Consider the following 18,559-nt stretch of genomic DNA (forward strand, 5'->3'; position numbering starts at 1 on the left):
TTTGCAATGGTTTACGTAGAGATTACGTTAACTTGTAATTTTGCAATGTTAATCACTTAAATATGTTATCTTGACAAATGTATTAACAAAATTTCAGTACTCTACCTTAAATACTTTTTGTCCTGTGATATTTTTTCGTCAGGGTATTTTCTCATTTAATTTTTAAAGGATAAATTTCACTTTTTGTATGCTGTCTTTTTCAGAAATTTTGAAACTTTTTCTTCAAACATTTCTCTAAATGTGAAATAATATTCCAAGGTACAATACCTCACGTACCTAGATACAAATATTCTATTTAAATTTAAGCGTTTTTCAGTCGAATAAATCTTGTCTGTATTGTATTTAATACCTTATCTGATGCACTGCTACTATACTACATGCTGTTAATCAGGAAGTGAAAGCAAATTAAGTAGAAGTGTTATCAAAAACTAATTATAAATTGACAACATTTTGAAATAGACGCTATGGAAAACTAACACAAATTTCCATATTCAAGACAGGTAAATTTTGTAAGACATTAAAGAAACTCAGATCCTTTGCATATATCCCATAATCCTTAGCAGAAAACGTTCTTCCTTTTCAGTGTACGAGATGGTACATGATCGACAAAGTATGGCTTAACAGTCCATATGTTATATACTAGTTTTAAAACTACATACAATTTTTACTCACTATAAAATTCTGTAACTAAAGAATTAATAATACCTTCCAAATAACCTTGATATATTATACAGCGCTTAAATGTGTGCAATTAAAAAGATTTAGAAGTGGTGCACAAAACACAGCCTCAGGTCTCAACAACAAGAACAGCAGAAAATGCCGGAAACTGCTTATGTCGGTTAGTACGGGGCATTAGTTCATGTGAGTCGAAATTACGTCACTGATTAGACCGCCGACCGCGAAATATCACGTGTTTCTAGATACACCATGGTGCAGGAACAGCACTCTCCCCTATGTGAGACTTTCTTCTCAAATTGTTATAATTTTAATTACCAAGGCGTATGGTGAATCCATGTGATCAGACGGCCATATTTTAAATGATACAAAATATATCAGAAAGTAAAGTAACATCAGATTTGAATCTTCTTAGCAGATTAAACACGTCTACTGAACTGGGCCACGAACAAGACTCTTGCCATTCAGAAAATTCACTTACAGATTGTGATTCGAGGCACACTTTATGACACGTCTGGAAGTCTTAAGTTATCAGTATCTCAGTTTTACTTTCCTGAATGGCTCACAGACTACTGATTTCCTTTGTTTCACCTAATTTAGGAGATCATTTATATGTAAACCGTGCAGCATTGATAAATTCAATCTATAATGAGATATATCTCCAGTAATTGAGGAGCTAATAGCTTTGAAGCCTTCCACAACTTACAATTTCGTTTCGAAGAAGTCATTAGAGGCTGATTACAAGTTGAGTTGGACAGTGATGAGGAAAGGGAATGGAAATGTAGATCCTCAAGTTTTCGAATGCGGTGATGTAAGCGACCCACTGAAAAACTGAATGAGAATGGTCAGACTGCGATTTGAACGCCTGAGTACATGTTTTCTGTGTTAACCGCGACGCCACCTCGTCATCATCAGTTTTTCGGCACTAACAGAGTCGCAAAACTACCGTAGACTATCATACGTATGCTACTGCAAATTCCCATAAAAATCGAAATCTTAAAACTAAGTGAGGATATCTAAAGAGCTTCTTCTATATAGTCACCCTCCTGTCTGCTACGTAAAAGTAAACAGTATTTATAACAAAACTGAGAGTGACATTGTTTAATTTAGGTATTGTTGACATGTAACGTGGAAAAGAGCATGTTGTAGTAAATCATATATATAATGTTCGAACGTCTAATGTGTGTGTGTGTGTGTGTGTGTGTGTGTGTGTGTGTATGTGTGTGTGTGTGTGTGTGTGTGTGTGTGTTTGTGTGATTGAACTTCTAACCTCTAATTTCATCAAAAGTAATTGCTTTGGTGACGTAAAAGTGCAGAAGTTATACGATCATCAAAGTTCTATTACTTATAAAATGAGATTTATATTTTGTGAGGATATATAAAACACATTGGGCTAACACTGAGTGATGTATGGTTCTAATTATGTGCTACACAAACAACCAAACAAAACAAAAAAATAAAAGAAGAGGTCGTCGGCTCCTAGTGTCTGTTTTACACATTCATCTGTGTTTCTTTCCCTGCCAATGCTACCGATATTGCAGGTAATCCTGCCATTTCTACGTGATTTATGTAGCATACCCAAACTACCGAGTCGTAGTTTTGGTAGAGCGCAACTCTACGCAAGAAGAACTTAATTACTAGTCAGGTGACCAGTGTGTTTTCCTGTGGCCAGGTATCCCGGAGATAGAGATGCCATCCGTGGAGCCATTCCGCATGGACGAGCTGTCGCTGTCGCTGACGACGGGCCCCAACGGCTACCGCGTCACCCTGCGTGACGTCGACATCTATGGCGCCAGCAACTTCTCCGTCGACAGGCTCAGGTGAGCAGTCTGCAGACGTTGCACGCCGCACACCAGTTGGTTCTCGGCAAAGACGTCTGGTTTGGTCAATCGGCCTCCTAGCGGAGATCATTATATACTGTTTTCGTTCTGGATCCATATATGGCTTTCTATCTTGGTTTAAAGAAGTTTCACCTTAATGAGTCCTGTTAGAAAGGTACTCACTATCTTCATTACACACATATAATTGGACTTTGTTTTCTTGGCTGTAGAGTTTACTAATTTGCTACGTCTTTACTATAGACATTAACGGTACAGATCTCAAGAGTAAGCAATATGACTTAGCCCACCACAAGATCAGTATTAAATGGTCGTTGTAGGTACTGGTGACGGATTTAGAAATTACTGTTTCTACGTCTATTGGATTTTTTTGAGGTGAAAGAACAAATTGAGAATTATGCTTTTGAGAAATGCATAGCACAGTGTTTTACTGTATTTCTTATGCAGTACGATCAGTTTCGGTCCTCGACCATCATCCACCTAACTCTATCAATGTTGTTGTGATCGTCAATCTGAATACCGGTCTGATGCTGCTCTTAATTCTGCTCTATCCTACGCAAGACTCTTCATCTCCGAATAATTCCTGCAACTTAGACTCTTCAGGAATCTGATTATTGTATACATTTATTGGACTCTCTCTCTACGATTTTTAACCCCGACACTCCCCTCCGTTGATCGCTCAGAATCTATGCTATCAATCTATTTCTTCTTATAGTCAATTCTTGACAAAAAAAATTTCTCCCCAGTTCTATTCAGTACCTCCACGTTAGTTACTTTATTTACCCACCTACTCTTCAACATTCTTCAGTACCATATTTCAAAAGCTTCTGTTCTCTTCTTGTCTAAACTGTCTATCGTCCATGTTTCAGTTCCATAGATGCCTACATTCCACTTAAATACTTTCAGAAGAGATTTCCTAACACTTAAAACTATGCTCTATGTTAACAAATTTACTTTCTTCAGAAACGCTTTTCTTGCCAATGACAGTCTGCATTATATATTCTCTTTACTTCGGTCATCATCAGGTATTTTATAGGCCAAATAACAAAACCCCTCTATGACCTTCAGTGTCTTGTTTCCCAATGTAATTCCCTTAGCACCACCTGATTTAATTCTGGTACATTCCATTATCCGCGCTTTTGTTGATATTTATCTGATATCCTTCTGAAAGGAGGACATTGTCCCTTCCGTTCAACTGCTCTTCCAAACTCTTTGCTGTCTCTTACAGAATTGCAAATTTCTATCTTCTAAGAGAAATCGTAGGGCGTTCCTGTATATCTCCATACTCCAAACTGATCTTCGCCGAGGTCAGCTTCAACTAGTTTTTCCATTCTTCTGTAAGAGATCCCTGTTAGCATTTTGCAACCATGATTTATTAAACTAATATTCGATAATATTCACATCTGTCGGCACCTGCTTTCTTCCGAAAGAGAATTATTATATCCTTCTTGAAGTCTGAGATATTTCGCCTGTCTCATACATCTTCCACACCGGATGGAAGCGTTTTGTCATGGCTGGTTCTCCCAAGTCTGTCAGCAGTTCTGAGAATGTCATTTACTCCCGGAGCCTTGTTTCCATTATGTCTTATAGTGTACTGGAAAATTCTTCTCGCAGTATCATATCTCCAATTTCATCTTCATTTACGTCCTCTTTTCCATTTCTATAATACTACCCTCAAACTCATCTCCCCTGCATAGACTCTCTATAAACCCCTTCAAGTTTTCAGTTTTCCCTTCATTCCTTACTTCTGGTTTTCGGTATGCGCTCTTGATATTCATATAGCGGCTTCTCTTTTCTCTAAAGGTTTCTTTAATATTCCTTTATTTGCTACCTATCTTTGTCCTAGTGATACATGGTACTAAATCCTTACATATGTCCTCTAGCAATTCCTGCTTAGACTTTTTGCACTTCCTGTCAACCTAATTTTTTTAGACTTTTGTATTTCCTTCCATATGCCTCATTTACTGTGTTCTTTATTTTCGCCTTAAATTCAATATCTCCTGTGTTATGCAAGAATTTCTGCTACTCTTGTCTTCTTGCTTTTATGATCCTGTGCTATCTTCACTAATTCATCTCTCATAGCTACCCATTCGTCTTCTACTGTATTCCTTCCCCTATTCTTGTCAATCGTTCTTTAATACTTTCTCCGAAATTTTCAACAACCTCTGGTTCTTTCAACTTATCCCTGTCCCATCTCCTTATTTCCTTAATATCCCAACTTTTTGCAATTTCTTCCGGTTTAATCTACAGTTCATAAACGATAAATTGTGTTCACAGGTCACATCTGCCCCTGAAAATGTCTTATGACTTAAATTCTGGTTCTGAAATCTCTGAATTACCATTGTATAATAAATCTGAAACTCTCCGGTGACTCCAGCCCTCTTTCACGTGCACAGTCTTCTTTCATTATTCCTAAATCATGTATTAGCGATGATTAAATTATATTCTGTGCGAAATTCTACCAGGCGGTTTCCTCTTTTATTTCTTTCCCCCAATTCCATATTCATTCATTATTTTTGGTTTTCTTTCTTTTTCTACTACCGAATTTCAGTCTCGCATCGCTTTTAAATTTTCGCTTCCTTTAACTCTCTGAATATTATCTCTCAACGTAAAAAACAAGTGTGAGGGATATATGACCAAAAAAGTTACACACCATAGATACAAAGAAGCAGTTAACATTTCGATATAGGCACTGACATAAAATAAAACATTTGCAACCTAATACTACAGACAAGTTCCACATGTTGGGACAATCACAGCAAAAGGCAAACGAACATATATTAACATTATTTTACCCTTTTTCTTATTATCTTCATTGTTCATGTCTATTGTTTTAAGGTACAATAGTTTTATTATATAATACTATGTATTTCGAATTTTGTATTTTTACAGTGTAATTTCTTTAGTCATGAGTGTGTCACATCTTTTTGTTCACCTTTAGAATCCTAGCATTCAGTTATTCCTCTGCCATTGAACTGGGCACGCAATTTCTTTTTGTCTGTTTTCTTAACTGTGAGCAGGAAGTTTCTCTTATATCGAGTTCCGTACGATGTGTGAAGTATTTTATTTTTTCCTTACGCACACGAAACGATTAGCTGATTATATATGACCTTGTTATTCGCTGTTTCTACATTGTCTCTTCTTTGATTTACGTTGATAGAGTTACCTGGATGATATTCGACGATCGATACCGATAGTAATAAAAAAATAAATCGATACAGCACTATGTTATTCATTTCTCAAATTATATTTCTGCTACTGATTACCGCTTCAAAAAGGTGACTGACGGTTATTTATTTGTGATAAAATTTACTATCTTAATCTATATTTCACCAGCTGTTGTAGTTTAGTAAATTCACAGCTGACTAACATGAAGACTGATGAACAAAATGCCTCGTGTATTTAAGCAGTGACTCACGTGGTTAAGTCTATCGTTCAGAATGCACCACCGCGGAGAAGCAGAATATATCATCTACATCAGACCAAATTGAAATCTGTCTTTAAATCCTTCGTTCTGACAAAAGTTTTACTTAAATTTTTACGTATATGTCTGAAAGGTCTATACAAGGGCAATTTATTTGAGCACAATATTATGGAAATGGAAGAGAATGTAGATGAAGATGAAATGGGAGATATGATACTGCGTAAAGAGTCTGACAGAGCACTGAAAGACCTGAGTCGAAACAAGGCCCCGGGAGTAGATAACATTCCATTAGAACTATTGACAGCCTTAGGAGAGCCAGTCCTGACAAAACTGTACCATCTGGTGAGCAAGATGTATGAGACAGGCGAAATACCCTTAGACTTCAAGAAGAATATAATAATTCCAATCCCAAAGAAAGCAGGTGTTGACAGATGTGAAAATTATCGAACTAGCAGTTTAATAAGTCACGGATGAAAAATACTAACGCGAATTCTTTACAGACGAATGGAAAAACTAGTAGAAGCTGGCCTAGGGGGAATATCGGTTTGGATTCCGTAGAAATATTCGAACACGCGAGGCAATACTGACCTTACCACTTATCTTGGAAGCTAGATTAAGGAAAGGCAAATCTACGTTTCTAGCATTTGTAGACTTAAAGAACGCTTTTGACAATCTTGACTGGAATACTCTCTTTCAGATTCTGAATGTGGCAGGGGTAAAATACAGGGAGCGAAAGGCTATTTACAATTTGTACAGAAACCAAATGGCAGTTATAAGAGTTGAGGGGCATGAAAGGGAAGCAGTGGTTGGGAAGGGTGTGAGACAGGGTTGTAGCCTCTCACCGATGTTATTCAATCTGCATATTGAGCAAGCAGTGAAGGAAACAAAAGAAAAATTGGGAGTAGGTATAAATCCATGGAGAAGAAATAAAAACCTTGAGGTTCGCCGATGACATTGTAAGAGACAGCAAAGGACTTGGAAGAGCAGTTGAACGGAATGGATAGCGTCTTGAAAGGAGGATATAAGATGAACATCAACAATAGCAAAACGTGGGTAATGGAATGTAGTCGAATTAAGTTGGGAGATGCTGAGGGTGTTAGATTAGGAAATGAGACACTTAAAGTAGTAAAGGAGTTTTGCTATTTGGGGAGCAAAATAACTGATGATGGTCGAAGTAGAGAGGATATAAAATGTAGACTGGCAATGTTAAGGAAAGCGTTTCTGAAGAAGAGAAATTTGTTAACATCGAGTATAGATTTTAGTGTCAGGAAGTTTTTTCTGAAAGTATTTGTATGGAGTGTAGCCATGTATGAAAGTGAAACATGGACGATAAATAGTTTGAACAAGAAGAGAATAGAAGCTTTCGAAATGTGGTGCTACAGAAGGATGCTGAAGATTAGTTGGGTACATCACATAACTAATGAGGAGGTGACATCTCGTGGAAATCGGGTTTTCTGCCGGATATCAGCGTCTTCCAAACACGATATTTCGACGTCATTACTTGACGTCTTCCTCAGGAGTTCCCTGAGACTGGCTGCTTGCTGGACCGGGTCGCATATTTATGCCTGCCCGGTGGCTGGTGTTCTGTTTGCCGTTCCCTACTGGGTCCGTGCCCACTAGTCGCGCTATCCTGCCGCTCTAGGTGTTCTCTATTCCGTCCGCGCCCGCTCTGGCCGTCACTCACTCACTCACTGTTCTACCTTACGGGTCTGCCCTGACCCGTGCAGGAGCAGGCTAAGCAGTCGAGTGCTATTCCTGCGTAAGCCTTACATTTCGGAGGGACTACCTCTCTTCTTGGATTGGCCTCTGGTTTGTTTCCTTCTGGATGGGGATGTCCTGTCTCTATTGCGGAAGTTTTCACTCCCGCAGCAGGTCAGGTCAGCGTGTTGTTGGCCTGTGGTGTGCAGGATGGCCCAGATCCCTGATGAGCCGGTTGTCGGACCGTTCGGCCCGCTCATAGAAGGCCCGCGCCGATTGCTTGAAGCGGTCGCGGAGGAGGGGTATTCCGGTCTGCTCGTGTAGCCGAGCGGTCGAGTATAGCCTCGGCAGGCGCAGAGCGAGCTTGAGCGCCCTGTTCTGCACCCTCTGCAGCTTGCTGATGTGTGTTTCGGCCGCGTTGCCCCACACCACAGCCGCGTATTCCAGCACAGGACGTACCAGCGCCAGGTACAGCGTGAGGCCGTGGTGAGGCGGCAGCGCAGACGAGGGATTGAGCAGAGGGTACAGGACGCGTAGGCGCCCTATTTCTCTGCCCCTGACGTCCTCGATGTGCAGCTTCCATGTCAGCTTGTGGTCCAATGTGACACCCAGGTAGCGGCCAGTCTTGCTCCATGGGACGCGGCTGCCCATGACGGTGACTGGCGGAAGATCGGGCGGCAGTGGTCGTCTCGTGAACACCACCGCCTGGCTCTTCGCTGCGTTTTGCTTGAGGCGCCACTTGGTCGACCAGGCGCCAAGGGCCTCGCAACCTCCTTGGAGAAGACGGCGCATCTCGACCGCCTTCATGCTCCGCACGAACAGCGCAGTGTCGTCAGCATATAGTGCCAACTTCACCGGCGTCACGCGCGGAGCGTCGGCGGTGTATAGGGAGTACAGTAGGGGCCCAAGAACGGACCCCTGCGGCACTCCAGCACGGATGTATCGATGGGTGGATGACCCGTCTTCCAGCCTGACATGGAAGGACCGCTCGGCTAGGTATGACCGGAGGAGGACTCCTTGCGACGTCGGTACCCCGTGCACAAAAAGTTTGTACACGAGGCCGTCGTGCCACACGGAGTCGAATGCCCTAGAGACGTCCAGGAACACCGCCCCAAGGTATTCCCGAGTCTCCAAGGTGCGCATGGCTTCTTCTACCAATCGCATCAGCTGGTGGACGGTGGAATGGCCCCTCCTAAAGCCGAACTGCTCGTCGGGTATGATGCCTTCTGCTGTCACGTGGCGGAGCAGGCGTCTGGCGTACAGGCGCTCGAACATCTTCGAAAGTGCCGGCAGCAGGCTGATTGGCCTATAGTTGGCGGCGTCCCGTGGGTCCTTGTTCGCCTTGGGGATTGCCACCACCTCTGCATGTTTCCATACAGAGGGGTAGACCCCAGAGCGAAGGACCTGGTTGAAGATGCCCGCCAGGAATGGGTGTGCACCCGCCGGCAGGCTCTTCAGCAGATAGTTGGTGACGCCGTCAGCCCCGCCAGTCTTCTTGGTGTTAAGCGCCGTTATTTGCGCGGCCACCTCCTCGTCGGTGATGGGGTCGATCTCGTCCGCGTCGTCCCTGGCTTCCAGGAACACTGGGAGCTGCCCCTCAACCCGGTGGAGGTGCTCCTCGTCTATGTTATCATCCACCGGGGTGAATGACAGCTCGAGGTGGTCCGCCAGGGCGCCTGCTTTGCCGTCCGGGCTGCAGACGACGTCTTGTTCGACGAGTAGAGGCGGGACGCGCTGCCTTCTGCGTAGAAAGGACTTCACAGTCCGCCACGCGCTGCCGTCCTCGGGGTTGAGGGAGGCGACGAAGTCCGTCCAGACGTTGTTCCTGTGCGCCTCAGCCGCCGCTTTGATGTCTCTCCGCATGCGGTTGAGGCGCCGTTTCGTTGCGGGTTGGCGGGTGAGCTGCCACTCCCGGAAGAGGCGGTTCTTCTCCCGTATTGCGTCCCGGATGGGAGGCGGCAGGTTACGGGAGAAGTCCCTGGCACCCTGTGGAGGGGCAGGGGAGGTCGCATCAGCTGCCTGCAGCAGCTGACGCGTGAAGAATTGAAGGGCGGCATCCGCAGCCCACTGCCGCGGGGTCAGGTGAGTCCTCCAGTGATGCCAGGACGTTGTCCTGAAATCGATCACTGTCCAGGTGCCGGTACGTCTGCCGACGTGGCCGGAGCGTGGCTCCAGCGATGTCGATTCCGTAGACCACCGGCAGTTGGTCGGACGACATGCCACACCGCTTGGTGGCGGTCGTGTGGTGCCCGATGCCTTTGATTACCGGGAAGATGGTGTTCCTGTGGGCCCAGTACCAGGGCGCCATTCCTCTGGGCTGCGCGAAGAAGTCGGCGGCCACTGACGTTCGCGAGGCGGGAGTTCCATTCCGGGTGCTTCGCATTGAAGTCACCCGCAATGAAGGCCCTCCCCCCAAACGCCAGCAGTGCGTCGACGTCCGCCTCCTGGAGGTGTCCACGTGGCGGCTTGTATGCAGCCACGAAGGTTATTTGCCCCACAGCCGTGGTGACGTTCACCCCGGTGACTTCCAGGGTGGCCATGGCAGGGAGCAGCACCTGGTGGTGCCGGAGTGAGGCGCGGACGTAGATGGCGGTACCCCCGCCTGCCGTCGGCCTGTCGTTGCGGTAGCAAACATAGTTTGCTACCTTCACATGAACTCCTGGCTTGAGGTGAGTTTCGCAGATCAGGCACAGGTCGATGGCCTCGTCCTGCATGAACTGACGAAACTCACCCTGTTGCGGAAACAGGCTGTTGGCATTGAAGCCACAGATGGTCAGGCCGTGGATAAGGACGTTATCCATGGTGTGGCTTCGTGGCGACGGTAGCGACCTGGAGGGCCCCCGTTACGGCGGTGACGGGCACCGGCAGTTGCTGTAGCAGGGCAGAGAGGGAGCTCAACATTGCTCCCAGGTCTGCTGCTTCCGGTCGCGGTATTGCTGCAGGAGGTGCCGCAGTTGCGGGTGCGTGGGCGGCGGGGCGCAGCGGAGTAGCTGCGTCCGTTAGCGGGACCGCACGCCTAGCAGCTTGCGGCGTGTCTGAGGTGGGGGGACGGTTTAGCCGTCCGCCCTGGTGTTGGTCGTCCTGGGTGCCGGCTGCCTGGTTGGGCGCCTTGGTGGTCGGGACGTCCACCCGCCGCCCCCTGGGGGCGTCCGAGGACTCCCCCTTGGTGGCAGAGGCGAAGCTGGTGCCTGGTTGCACCTTTCGTGCGGGTGCCGCACGTCCTTGCTGCCGTGGGCCGCGTTTGAAGGCGGTGCAGCCTCTGTAGCTCGCCACATGTGGCTCGCTACAGTTGCAGCACTTGGGCGCCTCCTCCCTCTTCTTGGTGCAGTCTCGACTCTGGTGGGAGTCGGCGCACTTGACGCAGCGGGCTGGCATCGTGCAGTAGCGCGCCACGTGGTCAAGGCCTTGGCAGCAGAAGCACTGGGCGCGGCTCCCCTTGGCCTTGAGCGGCTCCACTTCCACTGCGATCCTGGCCACCATCTGCACCTGAAAAATCTTGCGGTTTTCGAGGTTGTCCGGGAGGACAACCAAGAGCAGTGGCATGGGTCTCCTCGTCCTGGGCGACTTCATGAGTGTGACCGAGCTGGCCATGTAGCCCAGCCCAGCTAGTTCACTCTTGAGGTGGTCGGACTCCATTTTCAGCGGGAGGCGGCGAAAAACCACCTTCAGCTGCTTCATTGGCTCCGCATTGTGGGTGTAGCTGTGCAGCTTCTCCTTCTCTATGAGCCGCATGGCAGCCCGGTACTCATCCATTGTGCCGATCGAGACTCTGTACAAGTCCCGACCGGCACATTTGATCTTGGCGGAGGTCGTTACCGCCTGGAGCTTCTCGAGGAAGGACTGGTACGTGTCCTTCCACGATACAGTAATCGGTGGCGGGGCGGGTGCCCGCCTCTTGGGTGCCTCAGCATCATCCATGGCCTCCTGCTCGTCAGGTACGTCGACGAATGAGTTCGCTGTCGGCAGCGGCTGCACTCTCTCAAGCCATTTGGCCCGAGCAGTGTGCCGCCGCTTCGGGACAACGAAGCCGTCGTCAGTCCCCTGATCTGCCTCCGAGTGGGCAGGAGCTTCTGGCGTCTTCTTCTTCTGACTTTGCATGCAAGTAGACTCAGAGATAGCGGCGGAATCTTACTCCTCCGCAGCTGCAGGCCTCTTTCTAGAGGGCTGCGCTGTATCCATGGCTTCCGCCTCGAGCAGTTCGCCAAGGTTAGCCTCTGGGATTGTGCTGTCACGTGGCAGGACAGTGGCGTGCTCTGTCGTCGCACCTGACGGTACAGCAAACGGCGTATCTGAGGTCTCTTCACTGGCTCCCGACGGTACGCTCACATCTTCGAATACCTCGCAACCTAGTGACCTCAGGTGCTGTTGGAACGCGCGGAGTGCTCGTTCGTCGGCTTCCTGTTCAGAGTACACAATGCCCCGCGATAGTCGGTGTACAACGAGGTACGGTACACCTGCTCTGGCGTGAGCGGGCTAATGCGCCTTGGGTGTGCCGCAGCGCAGTCCGCAGTCGATTGCAGCGTCGTCCTACGTGGGGGGCCGGATGTGGCCGCCGACACAGCTCCCTCGGTCATGCCGCTCTGGACGTTCCCTATTCCGTCCGCTCCCGCTCTGGCCGTCTCCGACTGCCGCTGAGGCTTCCTGGTGTTCCCTTCTTGGTTCATGCCCGCAGTGTGCTGATGTCTAAGGCTCATTGTTGGTGTTGGAAACATATTTTCTCCGGCATTGCTTCAGCAGTTCAAATGCCGGGTTACATGCAGTGCTTAGCTGGTATCCCGCTTCCCGGTTAATCAAGTTTTTTGCCATCTTTATCTCTATAGATTCAGTGATGACACTATCCCAGAACCTGGTGGTCTGGACCATGACCTTGGTGTTCTCATAATCCATGGAATGTTCCAATTCTAGGCAGTGTTCTGCTACTGCTGATTTTGTGGCCTGCATTAGCCTGGTATGTCGCTGGTGTTCCTTACAGCTGATTTCCACCGGTCTAGTCGTTTGGCCAATGTAGGACATACCGCATTCACAAGGAATATTGTAAATGCCCGGCTTCCTTAAGCCCAGGTCATCTTTGACTGTTCCAAGTAAAGCCCTGATTTTGCTAGGTGGGCAGAAGACACTCTTGATGTTATGGTTAATTAGTATTCTGCTGATCTTGGCAGAGACAGGCCCGGCATACGGTAAAAATGCCAGTTTCTTGATTTCTTCTTCTTGCTCGTTCTCCGGTGTATCCTGACGTCTGGTGGGATGTAGAGCTCTGCGGATGTCCGTGGATGAGAATCCGTTGTTAGCAAACACTTTTTGAAGATGTTCAAGTTCCCCTGCCAGGCTGTCAGTGTCAGACAGTGTCTGGGCTCGGTGTACGAGTGTTCTAAGCACCCCGGTCTTTTGTGCTGGCTGGTGGCAGCTGTCGGCCTTTAGGTATAGATCTGTGTGTGTTGGCTTTCGGTACACACTGTGGCTGAAGGTGCCATCCGCCTTCTCCTTCACCAGGACATCCAGAAACGGCAGCTGACCATCCTTTTCTAGCTCTATGGTGAATTTAATATTCCGATGCCTTGAGTTCAGGTGGTCCAGGAAGTCTTCCAGTTTTTCGCGACCGTGTGGCCAAATGACAAATGTGTCATCAACGAATCTTAGGAAGCATGTTGGCTGGTAAGTGGCAGTTGTAAGAGCCTCGTCCTCAAACTTCTCCATAAACAGGTTGGCCACTACTGGTGACAAGGGGCTTCCCATCGCCCGTCCTTCAATAATTTCGTGCGTCAGTATATCAAAAGAACTATTCTAGGTCTCGGATGAAAATAGATGCCCCCCCCCCCCCCCCGCACTCCCGTCTTCGACTCCTGGTGACACTCTTAGGGCTACCTAGAGGAACTGCCACAGAATAGTGGTGGAGAGCCATATAGTGGAATGTAGGCAACCCGTGGCACTTCTATGCCAGATGGGTTGCCGGCCGTACAAACGGAACGCTGCAACATGTCAGTCCACTGGGGGTAACGATCTGGAGACACGAAAAATAGTGACTTGCCCCGAGGCAGACATGAACTGGAAGAAAACACGTAAAGAAATATTTCAGGATGTTCGAGCTTCCTGGCATATTCATTACTCGGTAACTGATGTCGGAATATTGACCACCGTTGATCATCACGAAACATATTTCCGTCATTGATTGTATCACTTGATTATTTCATTATAGAATTTGTGATGGATCTAACAACAAATCAAATGAATGTGAGAGAAGGTCAATGGTATGACACCTAGCTTCCAGAAAACGACTCCCGATGGCCATAGCTGTGTGGAACACTTGTTAACATCTACATCTACATTCATACTCCGCAAGCCACCCAACGGTGTGTGGTGAAGGGCACTTTACGTGCTACTGTCATTACCTCCCTTTTCTGTTCCAGTCGCGTATGGTTCGCGGGAAGAACGACTGTCTGAAAGCCTTCGTGCGCGCTCGAATCTCTCTAATTTTACATTCGTGATCTCCAAGGGAGGTATAAGTAGGGGGAAGCAGTATATTCGATACCTCATCCAGAAACGCACCCTCTCGAAACCTGGCGAGCAAGCTACACCGCGATGCCGAGCGCCTCTCTTGCAGAGTCTGCCACTTGAGTTTGCTAAACATCTCCGTAACACTATCACGGTTACCAAATAACCCTGTGACGAAACGCGCCGCTCTTCTTTGGATCTTCTCTATCTCCTCCGTCAATCCGATCTGGTACGGATCCCACATTGATGAGCAATACTCAAGTATAGGTCGAACGAGTGTTTTGTAAGTGCTTTCAGTAACGGTGATTCGTCTCATACAGCGATCAAGGTGACGATCTATATTCTTGTTTTATCCGAAGTCATAAGTGCATGCGCAACCCTCTTCAAGTCATCGGCATCATCACTGATAAAGAGCTGTTAGCTCTCGTCCAACGTGTTGGGCAGTTTTCCAGAGGGACAGCCGACGCCCCAGCAGCACTGCAGTATGTCCTCGTTCAGATTCAGGTGACTGCACGAACTGCCCTTGTTGTTCCCGTCCTTGCACGTCTGCGCCTGTATTACGAGACGACAACACAGTTAGCCGGTCCCAGTTGCAAGCAGCCTGTCCAACGGCTTCCGGGGTCATCAAAAATTTTATTTCCAGTATTTCACATAATTTATGACCCAATTTAAAAATTTAAAATGCTGTCATAACTTACTCATTTCTTGTTTACCAGTTTTGTTTTTGACTTTATCATTAATGAATAATACGGAATGGATAAAACCAACGTAATAGGATTTTATATCTTAACCATAAATTTTTTTACATTCTTAATGCCAAACATTTACTCATTTGTAAGGTTTCAGTTGTTTGAAGCTTTTCTACCACGGGAGTTCGATTCTTTAAAGAATCGGGGGTGAGAGGTCGTTATTCGTTTTTTATTGACCCACTAAGATACTTTAAAGAGCAAATAACTGTTTCAGCAACTGAAAAGTATATAGGCTCGGACTAATACATGCTCCGTGCACAAACGGCGCTATAATCGTTCTCTTTTCTTCCCTTTGTCGGTGTCTCATTCAAATATGGCGTTTCGATCTTTCTTTCCCTGCTTGTGTATAATTCTTATTTTTCGTTTGTGCCTTGTGGGTTTTCTACTGAGTACTGTCGAAATAAATTTTGGTTGCAGCGTCCCTGCCCTATAACTACTTTGTCGGCAGTATTTCGCAACTACGTTGAGACGCGGTGGTTGTCTCATCTGCAAAGCACTGGACAGCTCATCCGTAGGACCGCTGAGACCAACAATTCCACAGAACTGTGCTTCTTGTTGGACGGAACAACGCAGAATTCTTTTAAATGCTTCATGTGGATAGGACAAAAACCAATGAGATTAAATTTTTTCACTAGTTTTCATCTCATCAGTCTGTGACAAAGGCTAACACCAGCCATAGACTCTCACGTTACATTTATTCTTTCTGTTAATGTTGACTACCAATGTGTTTTTAGGATCTGCGATCATTTCAAAATGACGTAATGTCCAAGCTCCAATAATGGGTGGGTTAATAAATAATGCAGTCGATGGCGGATATGAGGTCACGTAAAAAACTTTTGCTCCTCTACCCTCACCAACATGTCTGCACAGTTTATGAATCCAATACCATACTCGTCACTATACGTCACTATTTCAGCAATTTTACGATGTCTGGGTGTTCACTCTGCTTCCTGTTCAGACTTCAAAAAGGCGCTTTGAATGATATTGTTCATAACCCTCTGAAAGACCTGAGTCGAAAAAGGCCTCGAAAGTAGACGATATTTCCTCGACCTTTGGAGAGCCAGCCATGACAAACTCTTCCACCTGGTGTGTAAGATGTGTGACACAGTCGTAATGTTTTTAAAATAACGTAATAATTCCAACTCCAAATAAAGGAGTGCTGAGAGGAGTGATTATTACCGAACTGTCAGTTTAACAGCACAAGATCGCAAGATACTTACACGAATTCCTTACAGGAGAATGGGAAAGCTGGTAGAAGTCGACATCGCAGAAGATCAGTTTGGATTCCGAAGGAATGCAGAAGCACGCGAGGCAATACTGACTGTAAAACCTATGTTAGAAGATAGGTTAGGGATAGACATTCTACGTTTATATTATTTGTAGACTTAGGGAAAGCATTTGAGAATGTTGACTAGGATACTTTTTCTGAAATTATGAAGGGAGACGGCTAAAATACAGACGTCGAAAGACTATTTACAGCTTGTACAGAAACTAGACGATAGTTATAAGAGCCGAGGAGCATTAAACGGAAGCAGTTGTTGAGAAGGGAGTGAGACAGTGTTGTAACCCATCCATAATTTTATTAAATTTGTGCATTGAGGAAGCAGTAAAGAAAATAAAACTAAATTTTAGAATAATAGTTAAAGTTAAGGAGGAAGAAATAAGAACTTTGACCTTTGGCAATGACGTATTTCTGCCACAGACAGCAAAGGATTTGGGAGAGCAGTTGAACGGAATGGACAATGTCCTCCTTTCAGGAGGATATCCCATAAGCATCAACAAAAGTGCGCAAGGATAATGGAATACATGAGAATTAAATCATGTCGTGCTAAGAGAATTAAATGAGGAAACAAGACGCTTAAAGTAGTTGGTAGATTTTAGATAGCTGACCAGAAAATTCACTGATGAAGACCAAAGTAGCGTGGATATAAATTGTAGACTGGCAATGGCTAGAAAATCATTTCTGAAGAAGAGAAATTTGTTAATATCGAATATGTATTTACGTGTTAGAAAGGATTTTCTGAAAATAATTTTGTATGGAGTGTGGTCATGTATGGAAGTGAAGATGGACAAAACGCAATTTAGAAAGAAGAGGATAGAAACTTTTGAAATGTGGTGCTACAGAAGAATGCTGAAGATTAGCTTAGATCACGTAATTAATGAATAGGTACGGAACAGAACTGGAGAAAGAAGAAACTTTTGGCACAACCTGATAGAAGGTAGATTGAAGGGATACGTTGATAGGACACGTTTTTAGACATCAAGGCATCATCAGTTTAGTATTGGAAGGAAAGGGGGGTGATAAAAATTGTTGAGGGGGGAGGGCAAACATGAAAACAGTAAGCACATATTGGAGGATGTAATTTGCGGTATTTATTCGGAGGTCAATTTTGGGACTGAAGACCACAATAAACAACGCATCCCTCTATCAGTGTTCCTTGCGTTTCTGTCTTACGTCTCTGGGCACTTTTCTTTTTCCACTCGTGTATTGTATAGTTTTGTAATGAACGGCGCCCAGTCAGACTGTTGAGCTGCGACTACTGTGCGGCTGGCGGTGTTCCGCAGGCTGGGCAAGAACGGCGCGCCCTTCGAGAGCCGCATCCGCATCCCCCAGCTGCGCATCAACGCGCGCTACACCAGCAGCGGCGTCCTCATCATCCTGCCCGCCTCCGGCAACGGCACCTTCCAGTCCACGCTCGGTGAGTACCGCACTCTACCAGCAACCGCTGCAAGCGGGCCTTCCCAAACCTGCGCCCACTCCTTCATGCTAGTTATTAACAGAACATACGTGATTATCTGATACAATTAAATGTCGTTGATATGGTATGTGGCCTAGCTTGTACGTACACTCCTGGAAATTGAAATAAGAACACCGTGAATTCATTGTCCCAGGAAGGGGAAACTTTATTGACACATTCCTGGGGTCAGATACATCACATGATCACACTGACAGAACCACAGGCACATAGACACAGGCAACAGAGCATGCACAATGTCGACACTAGTACAGTGTATATCCACCGTTCGCAGCAATGCAGGCAGCTATTCTCCCATGGAGAAGATCGTAGAGATGCTGGATGTAGTCCTGTGGAACGGCTTGCCATGCCATTTCCACCTGGCGCCTCAGTTGGACCAGCGTTCGTGCTGGACGTGCAGACCGCGTGACACGACGCTTCATCCAGTTCCAAACATGCTCAATGGGGGACAGATCCGGAGATCTTGCTGGCCAGGGTAGTTGACTTACACTTTCTAGAGCACGTTGGGTGGCACGGGATACATGCGGACGTGCATTGTCCTGTTGGAACAGCAAGTTCCCTTGCCGTCTAGGAATGGAAGAACGATGGGTTCGATGACGGTTTGGATGTACCGTGCACTATTCAGTGTCCCCTCGACGATCACCAGAGGTGTACGGCCAGTGTAGGAGATCGCTCGCCACACCATGATGCCGGGTGTTGGCCCTGTGTGCCTCGGTCGTATGCAGTCCTGATTGTGGCGCTCACCTGCACGGCGCCAAACACGCATACGACCATCATTGGCACCAAGGCAGAAGCGACTCTCATCGCTGAAGACGACACGTCTCCATTCGTCCCTCCATTCACGCCTGTCGCGACACCACTGGAGGCGGGCTGCACGATGTTGGGGCGTGAGCGGAAGACAGCCTAACGGTGTGCGGGACCGTAGCCGAG

General features: G+C 46.5%; 1 protein-coding gene across 1 annotated transcript in view; it reads left to right on the forward strand.

Annotated features, from left to right (window-relative positions):
* The window catches only part of LOC126337057 (circadian clock-controlled protein daywake), a 100,781-nt gene that overhangs the window by 64,277 nt on the left and 17,945 nt on the right, over positions 1-18,559 (forward strand). The window contains exons 4-5 of the mRNA XM_050001385.1: positions 2,348-2,495; positions 17,439-17,572. Coding sequence (XP_049857342.1) covers positions 2,348-2,495; positions 17,439-17,572 — 282 coding nt within the window. The remainder of the gene's footprint in view (positions 1-2,347; positions 2,496-17,438; positions 17,573-18,559) is intronic.

The sequence above is a fragment of the Schistocerca gregaria genome, chromosome 2, assembly GCF_023897955.1.
Source record: "Schistocerca gregaria isolate iqSchGreg1 chromosome 2, iqSchGreg1.2, whole genome shotgun sequence".
NCBI classification, from domain to species: Eukaryota; Metazoa; Arthropoda; class Insecta; order Orthoptera; family Acrididae; genus Schistocerca; species Schistocerca gregaria.